At 42.9% G+C, this 15,771-nt stretch overlaps 2 protein-coding genes across 2 annotated transcripts; both read left to right on the top strand.

Moving 5' to 3' along the window:
• Window positions 1–409: 409 nt before the first annotated feature.
• On the top strand, window positions 410–3,071 carry MELLADRAFT_95224 (uncharacterized protein; the record flags this gene model as incomplete). Its single annotated transcript, XM_007406937.1, has 8 exons — window positions 410–811; window positions 884–937; window positions 1,000–1,179; window positions 1,246–1,572; window positions 1,730–1,823; window positions 1,925–2,136; window positions 2,206–2,334; window positions 2,409–3,071. 8 exons carry the CDS (start codon window positions 410–412, stop codon window positions 3,069–3,071), a joined length of 2,061 nt encoding a protein of 686 aa, XP_007406999.1.
• A 2,313-nt stretch (window positions 3,072–5,384) lies between these two features.
• On the top strand, window positions 5,385–6,933 carry MELLADRAFT_95223 (uncharacterized protein; the record flags this gene model as incomplete). Its single annotated transcript, XM_007406938.1, has 6 exons — window positions 5,385–5,390; window positions 5,471–5,685; window positions 5,756–5,922; window positions 5,989–6,093; window positions 6,157–6,535; window positions 6,579–6,933. The coding sequence occupies 6 exons, from the start codon at window positions 5,385–5,387 to the stop codon at window positions 6,931–6,933; spliced, it is 1,227 nt and encodes a 408-aa protein (XP_007407000.1).
• Between the last annotated feature and the right edge of the window lie 8,838 nt (window positions 6,934–15,771).

Raw genomic sequence — 15,771 nt, 5'->3', positions numbered from 1 at the left:
ATCTCACCACACTTCACCGTGACCTACCACCCCACCACCAAAACCAACCCGTGTACTACAAACTGACATCGGCTACACCCAATCCAAGAAATTCAACCACTTCTGAAAGTCACTAACCCCTTCAAGCCTGATTCCTACCACCCTTAGCAAAGTACATTATACCTCGCCATCCAAAACCAACCACTCTACTCACTCCCCACCCACATACAAAAGCATACCAACCTAAGCTCTCGTTCACCCTCAAGGTAAACCTACCTGATCAAAACTCTTAACAAACCACCCACTTGTGATTCTGTACATATACCCTAACCCCATCAGCTCGGAAATCCCACCTCCCTTCAATTTGGTGACTTCCAATTCTAAATTGATTCACTCCTACCTCCAACCAAACCACAAACCACCAAACGACATGGATCTCTCCACCTCTCTCCCCACCTCATCAAACCATCTTGCAACTCTTCTACCCCCTCCATCAGATTTCGAGGCACCAAACAAAGACAAAATGAAGAAAAAACTTCAAGCATATGCCGAAGCAAATGGTTACAAGATCACCATACGATCGACTGACAAGGAGACCAAGATTCGATATGCATGCCATCGATCTGGGACAAAGCCATCTGAGACTTCATGCTCCCTGAAGACTGACTGCCCCTTTGCCTTCAATGCATACGAGGTCACCGCTTCCACAACCCCCAGCTACCTTCAGGATTTAGTTAAGTCCACCAATACCTCCAACCGTTTACCCCCAATAGGTACCTGGAAGGTCCAGATCAAGCATCCGTATCACAACCATGGACCTATGGGTTTGGAAGTAAGTTGTTTACACTTTATCTCTATCTTCAAACTAGTTGCTGATTGCAATACTCAAACTTTTATCACATAGACCCATACCCCCAAAGTGGAGAGCCTTACTGTCATCAAGCAACGCTCGAGTTTGGTGAGTACTCTTGATCACTGCCCATACCCATTGTACAGTGCCAATGATGTATCTATTCCCAGATATCCAACAAGCTATCCCAGCTTTCGCCTCTCGATCGCACCAAAGCACTTTCCGAGATTCAACAAGTCCTTGAGAAGTATAACGCCTCGGCCCTCCAACCACATCACTCAGTTGAACACATTGAGCCAATCTCAACCCGTAGCGATGTCTCCATGGGCCCCGGCCCTTCTACCACGCTGGTGAGCTCTGTCCTTCTCTCATATTTGGACTCGCTCTCCACGTTTCTGACAAGCTGGTATATCAAGCCTTCAATTGATCTACCTTCTGTGGAGCATACTGTCCCGTTGGTCAAGAAACGGAAACGCAAGAAACCCAAGGCATCTGCACAGCCGTTCCCAGCAGTGCTCCACCAACATTCCCCCCCACCTGTCACCCCAGCTTCACCACAACTTACTGCTGCCCCAACCATCCGGCCGCTGGTACCTCTAGACGTCAACATCTCTTCTGAAATCCTCGAAAGGCCACACTTGCCTCTGATCGTGACTTCTTACCCGATGAAAAATGCAAGACCTGAAAGTGAAAGTAACACATTGGATATGAAGTGCCTTGTTGATTACGATTCGGAAACCATGGTACAATCAAATCCCACCTAATAAATTTCAAGTACAAGGTGTCAATATATCGCACTAACAATGATCACTCCCTGCAGCCCTCACGTAGTCCAAGCGTCATCCATGACACTCTTGAGCCCCCGACCCCAATGATGGTGAGATCCTATCGATATTCTAGTTATTTTGGAATCCCAAACCTGATCGACCCATTGTAGCCTTCATCCACAAGGTCCATTTCGTTACCCCAGGCGGAACCAGCCCCAGAACCTTTGGTGAGTCACTACTGTTGATGGGGTCAATATGATTTTAGAGAGATCGTTGATACATTGCGTAACATAGCCATCCCTCCCACCTCTCACAATTGACTTTGTAGACCATGACCCAGACGAAAGCTTTGATTTAGATTCTCTGATACCACCCTTACCCCCCACAAGCCCAACTGAGAAAGATGGAAATGCTACTTCTACCAATTTAGATTCTCTGATTCCACCCCTACCCCCTACAAGCCCGAATGAGGAAGATGAAAACGCTACTGCCACAGCTGAAACCACCGAAGTCACCATTCGCCCACCAGTCACAACAAGTGTAAGTCTTCAGCATCTAATTGTACCATTTGAATGTCTTGACACATCCGCTGACCTATAGACTGTATAGTGTGAACCACCCAAGGCTATACCTGTTCAAGCACCTCCTATTCGCCGTGTGACCCGCCAGACCCCTATTGTTCCTGACTCAATATCACTAGCTGGAACTCGTCGATCCCTACGTGCGCGTAACAAAAAAGTGTGTACGTCAAGCTTCACACACTAGACTTGCCTCAAGTATCTACTATGACCAACTAAGGTGCTTTCTCTCAGGACCAACGTGTTCCACATTGGCTACACAAGTACGTGAACTCGGTGACTGACCCCGCTCCGGATGGGCATTGTGGTTATCGTGCGATTGCAATCAGCCTGGGTCAACCTGAAGACAATTGGCATTCAGTGCGTGAAGATCTCATAGGTGAACTGCAATCAAGGCCCGACTTCTACAATTCACATTTCGAAGCACGAAAACGTGGTGACGGCGATGTCAACGAGCATATCAAGGCCATCCAAACTGAAAGAGAAGAAGTACTTGACACTCCTGCATTATGGCTCAATTCGGCGCAAATGTTGTATATCATTGCAACAACATACAAAAGGGTTTTCTGTGTATATGGTGAAGATCAAAGCTTTTCAGCTTTGCCACTTGACGGTTCGGTGAATGATAATACCCCTATTTTCCTCTGTTATGATAAAAAAAGTGTCCACTTCTTGTCTCTCTTGCTTTTTTCACCTCCCACTGTCCTCCCTATCCCTGAGCCCTGGTCAGAGTGGCACAATCTGGCGCACCCAGCGGCGAAGGCCTGGTTTCACAAGTTCACCCCTTTTTTCAAGATGTTCGAAGATTGTATCATACCTATATTGGTGAAAAGTTATCCTTGCTTGTACCATCGCGGCCCTCCTGTAGAAATTGATCTTGTTTCAGATTCTGATTAGTGATACTCGAGTAATACATCATATTACATATACTTTTCATGGAGCTTTTCATGGAGACGATTAAATCATTGGCACGTCACATCATATGTTGGACTCAATTCTCAAGTTTACCGCTTCAAAGGTCAATCTTCATCTGACTCTACCAAGTACACTTTGATCGATGCAGAGTCATATAGAATACAATTGCGATTTGATTTCAGATCCTCCATCTACATTTAAGTGTTTCACAGGTTGAGTATTTCACATAGGTGAAATTTCATTCAAGTATGTCGCCTCATCTTTTCCTGCCTCTTGCTACATCCCTCATCAATAGAACCCCTTCCAGCCCCCATCGATTTCAACTTTCCATCGTACTCACGCTTTCCTTTCAGATGTCTCGGTTCAAAGGAAAGCACCAAACGTTTCGACCCCAAAAGCCTTATTGGCTCAAACCTCCCAAGACCCCTTTACAAAAGGCACATTTTCAACGTAGGCTCGCTGCTGTTATCGCACACACCCGGCGGGCACCTCCAATACCCCACGATATGACTAATGAAGAATTAGCCGATGACCTTCCGCAACCTGCTTTCATTGAGGAGATTTATCGAGAACGAATTGAAGAAGAGCGACGACAATCGAGAACGAATTGAAGAAGAGCGACGACAATGCAATCTCCTCTTGGAACGCTCATCACAAGAGATGTATGATGCCTACATCGAATGTCATCTGAAGACTTCTGAATGGGGGAATCCGGAAGTGTGGGACTTCGATCACAAGCCTTTGTGTAACTGCCCACCTAGTCAATGGCGTGAAAGAAATATCGATCTCATCGACATCTTATGTAAGCATCAATTATGTAACAAATAAAGCTATGTAGTTCCTGAATCTATCACTGATCACCATACTACCCCACCCAATGCTCGTAAGTCAGGCGGAAGGCTACCATTTGATTTTGTCGATGTCACAAAAGTGATCTAACAAGGCTTATCCTCATGGGATACATAGGCGGATCACCAAAGTACCCCGTGACAGCATTTTCTATCCGCCTCCTACGTTTCTACCATGTTATATGGAAATACTGTACCACACGTGTGGGCCCATTTGCTCGAGGCCTGGATGAGTATCTCGACGCGTTCAATCCACTCATGCTCACAAAGAGTGATCAGGTATGTGATTTTAGTCAGTATAGAATTGAAACACATTCCTTTTCTGACTTGTGTCTTAACATTGTCCTTTTTTTAGCCTCAACAATGGCACACACCTTTGTCATGGGCAATAGACACCTATCGATTGATGCTCACCAAAACTGAATCCGCCCTCGACGCCGAACTTCATATGACCACCCAGGACAAGTTAGCCGAGAACTGTCCGCGGTGCTTTGGTCCTCCGGTCAAGAGTGGTCTAATCGTATCTGAGCCGGACATCATCGTTTGCCTAGATGGAAATTTCCAACATCGAAGGCATATAACCGCCGGAACCAAAGCAGCAAAGACGGCAACAAAAATGCCTAAGCTTTTTATTCCGGATGAGCAAGTCAAAGAAATGGAACAACGGCTTTCCGGTCTTTCGGACGATGACTTTGTAAGATACATGATATCAATCATAACCCTACTGGATCCATGTTTTGCTAATATCATTCTATCCTATGCAGCACGCCTGTGCGGACCAACATACAGCAGGAAACGACACTCGTGGTAAGGGCCACTGGGCCGGATGTGATGAAACAGGGCTCATGGCGATGACTTGTCGTCATGACCACCCGCTTCGATATATCAACATTTTTCAAAGCGGAGAGAAGTCAGTATCAGTTTTTTTTGGAATCTTACCCGTGATAGCAGACTGACATACTGCTGGTATGTTTGATTTGTATAATTGACATTAGACTCTATTATAGCTATACCTTGATCAAGTGGATTTTGGATATCACAAATGATCTTGGTCTGGTTCCACAGCGGATCTGCTTTCTGTATGACATAGGATGTACGATGGAGAATGGGATTATAAAGGTTAGCACAACGGATTGAATGATTGAATCAATGATGGTATTGAATGCTGATATATTAGACTAGCGCAAAATGTTTGATGAAGAACGGCAGATTGGAAGACTAAAGTTCGGAACAAGTGTCTTTCACGCATACGTTCATCGCTGGGCTTGCCAGCTCCTCTGGAATCCCAGGCTCAACATAGGTTTTGGCCTTTCCGATGGCGAGGGTTGTGAACGAAACTGGATGGATCTGACTCCACTTGTGGCACCTCTACGTTATTCAACGTCTCAACATCGAGTCAATGCTATCAGCATGAAGGCAGACCACTGCAACATCCATCGCCGTCATCATGCAGGTGCGTCTTCCTATGCCTTCCAATTCCTCATTCAAAATACTTAAAGTGGGATCTCAGCGCGCAATCTTGTACGCAGAAAGAAAGAGGTACGAGCAAGACTTCAAGACGCTCAGGTGACACTCCGAACCCTTGAGACCCCAGCTCAAGGGTACCCTGGCCATGATGCTCGATTCTTTGAGAACTTGTGGAACACAAGAAAAGCTCATCAGCTAGATGCAATGAACGAGCAGAAAAGTCGGAAACAAGAAATGATTGCTCTGTTGCTCGGGTTAGAGGAGGAGCTCATAGGGGCTCGGTGAGTTAAGACGCGCTTTGTATCAATCCCCTTGTATATATTGATGTTTCACTCTGTTTCTTAACCTCAGTGAACGACTCAGGGCGATACAAGCAACCCGAAGTAGAGCCCAAACATACGCTGACAACAATGACCTCATGGCCCTACCTGCTACTGTTGCAGATGTAGAAGAGCAAATTGAGGGTGTGGCAACGGCCCTAGGAGGTCCTGCATTTAGAGCTTTGGCTGGAGCTACTGGTAACTCTCATATACTTTGAATGAAAATGAACCGTGCTAACGGTGCTTTTTGACTTTCAAAAACAGACAGCAAAACTAATGCCCTTATAGCCATATCTATTGCACGAAGCAACCTTTATGAGGCCAAAGTAGGCCTCATCGAATCCAGGCTACGTCGTCATCATAACACTGGTAAGTGTTGTAATATATATAGTGACAGATATATTTATTATATATCCATTATTTGTTTGATAGGGCAGCGACATGCGCAATACAATGCGCGTCAACTCAGCAAGAAGACGGCTAACCTACGTGTGAAGTATCAAACCTATGAGCGCAAAGTTCTAAAGTACCATACCGATTTTCCAAGGGCAACACGCGTTCAACTCCCTGAGCTGGGATTCGTTATGCAGATGTCATTAGAGGATGCTTTCTGGAATAGGGGTGAGGTGAATGAAGACGAGCTTGGTGAACATGCTGACAAGTTTAGAGCTGGTATAGATGCAACCCTCCTGCAAAGGAGTGCTCTTGAGGAGCTGAGACGAATTGCCAGGGAAGTCCGACAGATGATCGGTTGGGCAAATGAATATCATGAACGAATCATGTCTTTTAAGACACAAATAGAAGAAGGCAAGTACAATTTCACGTTTAAATTTTCACGTTTAAATTGAATCGAGGAACAACTCTAACCTGGCTGGTGATTCAGAAAACGACGCAGCCTGCCGGACCAGGAAGAGGTCCCTATACACCATCATCTCAAGGAGATCTTGCAAGCTGTGGAAGAATTGGAGCCGCGACCTCCACCATGAGCTTCAGGAGACTCGCGGAGATCTGGCCGGTTGTGCCGAACTCGATGAGGCCTTGGAGATGTCTTGGGGGAGGGTATGTGGATGGGCAGAGGCGGAGTGGAATATATTGGGGGGTGCTCCTGTAATTCGAGCTGAGGAGCCGGACTTGTATGAGGAAGAAGAAGACCATTGGTATGACCATCTCTATGACATGAATGGTGAAGTCTTGGGCAATGATTATTAAGCATATAATTATGCTTATATACTAATTATTATAAAAATTCACATGAATGTAATATAAAAATTTTATTTGGGTCCCCATTTTTGAGAAATCCATACATGGTTTAGGTTTCTTACCAAGTTCATTAGTATAATAAACTGAGAAATTTGCATCTTTGTATTATCAAAGATGTGTTTAGGTCCCCAGATTTGAGAAATCTAATCATGGAATAGCTTACTTAGTGGAATGTGATGTGTGTTTTGTGTTTTGTGTTTTGTGCAATGATATCATATCTCATTGCTCATGAACAATTTATGCAGCAGTGCATAAACCATTTGATTGTTGCAAACATTCATCAATATTTGCAACAATCACTCAAGACTTCCTGTTCTTGAGGGCACTCGCACATTTATGATGTGCGACAAAACACACCCCACAAGATACTTATTGTTATACTTATTTATTAATCATCATTCACACCTGACTCCTGGGTTGAACCTTCTGGTTTAGTACGACTATGAACAATGTGAGAAACAACTTACTTGGTTATACTCAGTTTGTAGTTCAAACACTTACTTCGTCTGTCACTATCTGATTTGATCTCACGTGGTTGGTGATCACGTGTTCCCTGTCATTACTTATCATACACCTGAGGAAACTTTTAACCCACTTTAACCTGAACCACTGTCTCATTTAATCTCACATATTTGCGGATTACCACCGCCCAGTGAGTGTTCACTGAGCTTTTTGGTCAGCAACTTACTCACAGTGAATCCTCATTCACTGTGAGTAGGCACGATAACAGCAGAGTGATACTTATCTTGTTGGGCAACACCTGAAATATAAATAAATTTATATTTCAGGTGTAACCTCAGTGAAACCTATGTCACTTTGTTAGTCAACTACGCCCAACTGGAACTGCATAGTTGACCATATGTTTTGATGTTCTCTAGTACAGATTGTAACAATTGTAACCAACATTGACACTAGCAGGTAGGTCTTCAAACCTACATGTCTTGCATCAAAGTTATAACATACCCTGAGCACAGGGTCCAAATTTTGCACTCACGACGTGTTAGCAAAGCTTTTTCCAAGATTGTGTCAAGATTGTTGTATGTTTGGTGCCAGGCTACACTTTGTGCAGCTTTGGAACACACTCTTTACACCTGGTTGGTGTTCACATGTGTGAGGCGGAGGGAATTGAGGCAATACTAAAATAACCAACATTGACACTAGCAGGTAGGTCTTCAAACCTACATGTCTTGCATCAAAGTTATAACATACCCTGAGTGGGTTGTCAAACATCAACTTATGTTTTTGTTCACATGTGTGAGGCGGAGGGAATTGAGGCAATACTAAAAACTGCATTGCTAATTTCCTACACCCTTTCACATAATTGGGTATTTCTTAGCATTTTCCATCCCTATAGACAGACAGACTGGATGAGTTTCATAATTGATTGTCTCTAATTATGAAACCCCTTTGTGTTTATGTAACACTTCCATCAGGCAAAAGCAAAAAAGGTTTTGCTGCTCTTCCTTTGATAATCACCCTGTAGTTACACAAACATGTCTTCCGTATGACAATAAAACTGTCCTAACATACCAAGTTTTGAATAAGAGTTATTGATGGCCTTGTGCAGATAATTCCATCAATAACTCTTTTCATAAGATTTACTGACTCTATATCAACATAGATTTACTTACAAAAACATGTGTTCAGCCATGACAATAAAACTATCCTAACTTACCAAGTTTTGAATAAGCACATGGCCTTGTGCTGATAATTCCATCAATAACTCTTTTCATAAGATTTACTGAAGGTCCCACATGATATTATACATAATATCATGTGGGACCTTCAGCCAAAGTCATAATTATTGAAATTACAACATTATATTTTGCCTTTACCTGGTTATATTTCACACAGTCACTCTATATCAACATGGATTTACTTACAAAAACATGTGTTCAGCCATGACAATAAAACTATCCTAACTTACCAAGTTTTGAATAAGCACATGGCCTTGTGCTGATAATTCCATCAATAACTCTTTTCATAAGATTTACTGGGGTCCCACGTGATATTATACATAACTCATTATTGCCTTTCATCCAAAGTCAAAATTATTGAAATTACAACATTATATTTTGCCTTTACCTGGTTATATTTCACACATTCACTCTATATCAACACGATGCAAGGATAATCAGATGATTCTTGCATCTTAGTTCAGCATGGTCAAAGGTTTCCAGCTGCTGACCAAGTTATTTTAATCGGTTTTCCGGGAATCAAATCCAAAATCCTTTGCCTTACGACAACTGGGACCATCGGAACTCATCCTGGGTCTCTCGGGTATCCTGCAATCAAAAATAAAAACCCTTATATTACTAATCGGGACTAATCGTGGGCATTGAGTTCTCGAACTCAATGCTAAGAACCTTTACCTTACTACTGGCACCTTTGGAACTCATCCGGAGTCTCTTAGTCTACATATCTTATTTTACGTAACCATGGGGAAGTAGATAATTTTAAATATTTAGTCACTTGCATATATGAATAGGTCATCTTTAAGATCTGATTATCTTACAACATTGGCGGAGCTAAAAAGTCAGAGTTAGACTTGTGCCAAGTCTAGGGGACATGAGTCTTGATATATGGAGCTACCTGAAGTCTACCCAAATGTACTCTGGTACACCACACATGGATGTGAACAACCAGGTTACAATTACGATAACTAGCGGCCATACTAAAAGTTCGCACAAGAAATAAAGAGGCAAAGATTTACATAATCTAACTGAAGGATGGAAAACTGAGTCAGAAACGCGTAGCAGGTTACCTGAATTGTGAACGACAAGGTTACGATTACGAGAACTAGCGGCCATACTAAAATTTCGCACGAGAAGTAAAGAGGCGAAGATTTATATAATCTGACTGAAATATGGAAAACTGAGTCAGTAACACGTAGCAGGTAACCTGAATGACGCACCCTCACATACCACCAAGGGCCCGCTCTGCGTCAACAAGAACTGGGTGGATGTGTGGAGGACCTCCGAGTATCTCCAAAGATACTTGGAAGGGGTACGGGGGCCAATCTAAATACGGAAATGATTGGCATCCTTAATCAAAGATAACGGCCCGAGAAGCGCCGATCTGACATCTGCATCTGGATGCCATATTGATTTGATCTTATTGGACCAGTTTACACCCCGTCAGTTTAAAATACCTGATGTAAAAACTGAAAGCGTCACACGAGGTTATCATTCCCTTCATCCTGTCAGGACATGATCACCTCGCTGGTCTATCTAATCAATACATCGATCCATGATGAAATTAACCACGGCCAGTATTCATGGAAAGGTCACAAGATTAGCTAGATCTGTCGGGTTAGATAGTGCATTGTTGCTACTGATTGTTCTACATATAATGAAGAAAAACACTGACCAGCAGGATAATATATTGACTTCACCTCGTAACTGATTTCCTAAATGAGGATAAGCAGTGATATTAGTTCAGGCGGGAATAATCAAGGATGCCGTTCGATCGAAGAACACTTACCTTTAGGATAATGTTCACGTCATAAGCCATTTCCTAAGGAGTGATAAGCAGTGATACAAGTTATTAATCATTTGGTGGAAATGATTAATTCAGTTTGGATGTATCAAGGTTGACCTTTGATATAGGTCATCAAACAGGAGCAGAAATGGAAGAGGTCAAAGTCGATAATGATAATATTAGATATTATTAACTGATTGACGCTGGGTATCACTCCAGTGGCTTCGATCAAACCTTGAGGTTGTGATGTGGTCAAGTTACTCACCCCGATTCGTAAAAATTAAACAAACAATTGGATATCAACTTCTCAATTGTCAATCTTTAGCAATTCAGAGTCAAACACTCACCTTTAACTTTACTACGTACGTTGAGTTTCATACATGTTTCCCAAAATCGAACATTGAAGTTTGAACATCAAGGTTGACTATGGTATCAGCAGATTGATCTTTGAAATGAAAACGCATTTTGAAACTGAAAAACCCGTTAGAACAGGATAGTCAGTTCCTAGGATCAACAGTTTAAGGGATTAACCACGTAGGGTCAAATTCTGACAAAGTGGAGACTGAACAAGTCGATCGGACTTTACACTGTTACCTTGAACTTGATATTCAAACCTCTAACCAAAAGATAAAAAACAAACAAGCAAAATCAATAGACAATCAAGCAATTATTGTAACAATCGATCACTTACTTTGAGCTGTAAACAAAGACTTTGGGGTAGTTTTGATGATCCTTGACTCAAGGTGTAGAACTAACTTTTCTACACAAACCACCAATCCAAGTGGGATGAACGATTTCAAGTGAAAAATATAAATTTGATTCTACATCACGACTTGATTACAATTTCCACAAATTGATTCACTTTTTGTTTTACGTCTAAACCAAAGATGAAAGGGTTAGTCAGTCATTTTGATGATTTTGGTCAATGAACATAAGGCAAGGGCTGTTGGTTTTGGTTTGGCACTCAACAAGTGCACAAGTTCCGATATGATCCACACCGGCATGAATTGGTTGTCGTGTCGCGATTCAATTTGCTATATCTTGTATGATCAGGTTTCAAATGACATCAAGGCAGGCGTTGCTTATCAGCGTAGGTTGATTTTGATAAATATGAAAGGAGGCAAGCACGCACAAATTGATTTATGATTACTTTGACATTATGGGCGAGTTTTCGGCCTATGTGTGGGGGTGATGAAGCGCAAGAATGAGGTGGTCAGCATGGAGCCAGCAGAGATCAATTGGGTGCATTAATGAAGTCCAAGCACATCCGGGTGCTTTGACTTCATTCCCATGAATCATTCTCAGGGATCCGGCCAAGAGAAATGAATCGTGAGGCATTGATTGATCATGAAGGGATATCTTTTCGGAAAATATAAGAACGTAGAGAAATGAAACAAACCTTGGATATTTGTTGATTATTCAGGCGTTTGCAGTAATATGAATGAGGGCAGTAATTAAATCTTATCCGTCATCGAAGATGGTTTGCTTGATTGGAAACGGAAAGTTATTTTGGATGGTTGATGAAACAAGTTGAGCGAAGCATAACTTTTTCTAATCCACCAATTAAGAGACTCACGTGTTCTGATATGATCAACACCCAACCATATGACCTAGTACACCGTGGATCGATCCGTGGATGGAATGAAGTTTTGAGCATCCTAAATAAAAGTTATCAATCAGAGTGAGAGATATACCAGTAAAGCCAAACTTATCAAGAATCGAGATCGAGTAGGAACATCGGACCGAATTGGAAAGATGGTTTCTCTATACGTATATCGAACCTGTGTCAAAAGCCAATTTGGGTTGATTCACTTTGAGGAACGATTGCTTTCGGGTTAGGGTTGGTGAGATTGGGCAAGTTTGGTGAGATTGGCTAGAGGTTGGTGAGGAATTGTTGGTTGTATTTACTTAGGTTAACTGACACGAAAGTGACACGGGGTGGGGCCATGCAGCCTGGTTGTCGGGGCTGCCTCAGCTTGTACTTCGACGGGGCATTTGCTCGAATCACGGATGGTAGTATGATGCTCATATTCTGCTGAGCAAGTAATCTAAATGACCGAACGGTACTATGACAAATGCATGAATATCAAGTGTGTCAAATGAGGGCTTTATTAAGTACTTTCAACCACAAATAAGTGCACTACAACATGGATTGGGTCTTGTTGGTGGCAGCGGGAGGTTCGGCTTTGACCGTGTAACGTCGAGCTAATATGTCCTGGTACCAAGTCTGCATAAGGTCTTTATCATTCATGATGGCTGCAGGGCCCGCTGAGAGCATCTCAGCGGTAACCTTGGAGTCGCTTGTTTGATGCACAGCAAGCTTGATACCATTGGGGAAGCTTGTAGTTCGCAATTCAACATCACAGTTGCGCCTTTTGGGATGGTTGTGGACTCGGGGTTTTATGAGCTTGGGATCGACTTTTTCGAGGTGCTTTACTAATATCATGACAGGTAGGGTCAGTGGCCATGACCCTACATATGTAATAGGTTCAGACTGGAGTTGAGAACTTACAAACCAGCTGATTCAATTCCAACGTAAAATCTTTTTGTAACTGGTCATTTGGACTGACTCCAGGAGGATTTGGCTTCTGGTTCGAAGTATCGCGTCGGGTAGAATAATGATCAAATCTCTCAAGGAGATGATTAGGAGCAGAATATGCAGCCAGGTACACGTGATCTGAGCTGAATTCCTTATTCCAGCCTGCCGAAGGGTTGGTTGTTGTAGGGTTCCAAGAGGCTGCCATGAGGTGGTAATGCATTCCGTATGCTTTATGAGCCGCTTCAAGCTGAGATTGAAATTTAGAGAGTGCGAAATTAGTGTGGGTGAAAGCCACGTATTGAAAGATGAAGGCCTACTGAAGAGTGTATTTGTTCAATTGTTTCAATCCCTTTCGCTTGATACTCCGCCCTATGAGTTGCGTGCCGGCTCAAGGCCAGATGATCTTTGACCTTTTTGACGTTTATGAGTCTTTCAAAGACCGGGCAATGTTCTTCTTCTTCAGCAGTTAGTAGTTCATGCGGTTGAAGGTGAGCAGGATCATTTGAGATCACAAGGGTGATGCGATCGAAGAGGGTCTTTTGGAAAATTACAACATCTGGTGTTTCCTTGACTTCTTTCCAAACCGCACATACTTTGTCGTTGTAAGTGGCGAGAGGTTTTGATTCCTCTGGACTGAGTTGTTCACCGCTTTTTGAGACTGTCTGAGGCACTAAAGAGCGTTGGAAAGACACTTTTTAGCTTGGTGTGTCACATCATGAGGTAAATGTCAGAATTACTTGCTTATGTTGTCAACCGTGGCAGCCAAGCTGTATTTCCGGAAGAGGTGGTAGGGCGATATGTCTTGCTTGCGTGCTGCACGATGGCTGCAGAGAAAGCCAACCATCAGACCCAAAGTCTTTAGTACGGAAAACATCAAATGACTCAACACGCCGTATAGGAGTGTGTCATATGTAATGCCCCCAGCAAGGCTCAACACTTTCAACCGTGTTGTCAGTTCTTCTTCGAGAGCCCTGGCTTCATACAGGATGAGAGGCGGGATTCGACTGTGACCGGTGGGTTTGGCGCATGCTAGATAGTGTTCGAGCTCAACTTCAGTCCAATCGGCCGCAAGGTCCTTATAATTAAATAGGGTCGGCTTGGTGGTAGGTGTTTTGGGGACAGGCAATCCATTGACATCCACAGGATCAACAGAACTCTCGGGGACGGGGAATTCTGCTTCTTGATTAGGTATCTTGTTTGGTTTGCTGGCTAGCTTTCGGCGGGTGCTTCGCCTCTTTGGCTTATTGACTGGCACATCCTGGGGTTCGTCTACAAGAAAGTGAAGTGAGATTAGTCAATTGAGAGACACAGGGAATGTAAAGTATTTACCATCTTGAGAGTCGGCCTCTTGGTCAAATTCGTTCGTGTCTGAATCAGATTCTTCTGTGAGTGATGCGACAGAGGATGGTCAGGGGAAATGGATTCTAGTAGGCAGCGAAATAAGGAATGAAATTGTAACTCACCTTGATATGATGATGATGATGATGACGTGTCTGATTCCTCATCACTCCTACTTTTCTGCACCTCTGAAACAATATGATAAAAATTAGAATGTATCCACAACGTGGGACTACTTTGAAAAAATGATATAGAGAAGATAACTCGCCATTTTCATTGCGAGCAACACGTTTTGGTCGCTTTGTCCAACGGCTTCCACGGGTGCTAGGCTGCCCCATCAGATATTCGACTGCAAGGGATGGAGTCCAGCAGATATGATACAGAAGATTTGGAAATAACAGGCAAAGGACGAGACAAAGAAATAATGAAAGTGATGATTCTGTTGGGGTGGAGGCAAGGGGCTGACGACAATAATTGAGATGGTGAGATGTGTCTAATGGTGTTTCTACATTGGGTTAGGTGAATGTGATACTTCTGTGTATTTAGTTAGTGTGGTGCAAGATTCGGAGGAATTACAGTATGTGATATGGTAAGCGTGCCACAGTTTATTTTTTCAGTATGAAAATTCTTTTGGATTTTTTGGGTCTACTCATAGCACGGTCGATTGATTGGAATTGTATCTTGCAAGTACGAAGGATTGTTGGATTCTGGGCTGGGAGGGAGTGGCTTGATTAGTGGGGGAGATGGTGGTGTAAGCGATGACAGATTGGTGAGGATATGTTGGGATTCAATAGTGGTAACATGGTGAACGGAACATTGAAAGTGTAGTTGAAATGTACACTTGTTTAAACAATCGAAGATTAGGAGATGATTCAGCTGGGGAAGACTGGTGTAGGTCGGGAGTTTTTCCGGTCAATGATTTGAGGTAGGTAGGTAGGGTGGATTGAGTGATCTGGAGGTATGGAGGGTTGATTTGGATTCCGAAGGGGTAAAATGAAATAGAGCAAGGGTTTTGGTTGCGTCAGATTTGTATATATTAAAAGGGTAGAACATAAAAACATGGTGTTTTGGGTAGATTCGGATGTTGTGTGGGTTTTGTAAGAGGTATTGATCGAATGAAATTATAGTAGGTCGGATTAACTTTCCAATGAGTAGCGAACAACCTGTTTTTAGAGGTGGTGAGAAATTTGGTGAAGGGTGTTATGATTGATCGCGAGGTTTGAAGACTGATGTACATGGTGTCAACGTGGTGTAATGTGGCAATGAATTGGTTGAAAAGTGTTGAAGAGGGTAGGATGTTGACGTAGGGTAGGTGTGTGATACCCCAGTAAAGGTACATTGATGGGGTTAAAAAGTTTGGGCTGGTGGGTGAATATTTCGAGAAGGTGAGTTGATTTTAAACAATGGTAGGGTATGGGATGGTGTTGAGC

The sequence above is a fragment of the Melampsora larici-populina genome (genome assembly GCF_000204055.1).
Source record: "Melampsora larici-populina 98AG31 unplaced genomic scaffold MELLAscaffold_7, whole genome shotgun sequence".
NCBI lineage: Eukaryota > Fungi > Basidiomycota > Pucciniomycetes > Pucciniales > Melampsoraceae > Melampsora > Melampsora laricis-populina.
This window is presented reverse-complemented; position numbering and strand designations above follow the sequence as displayed.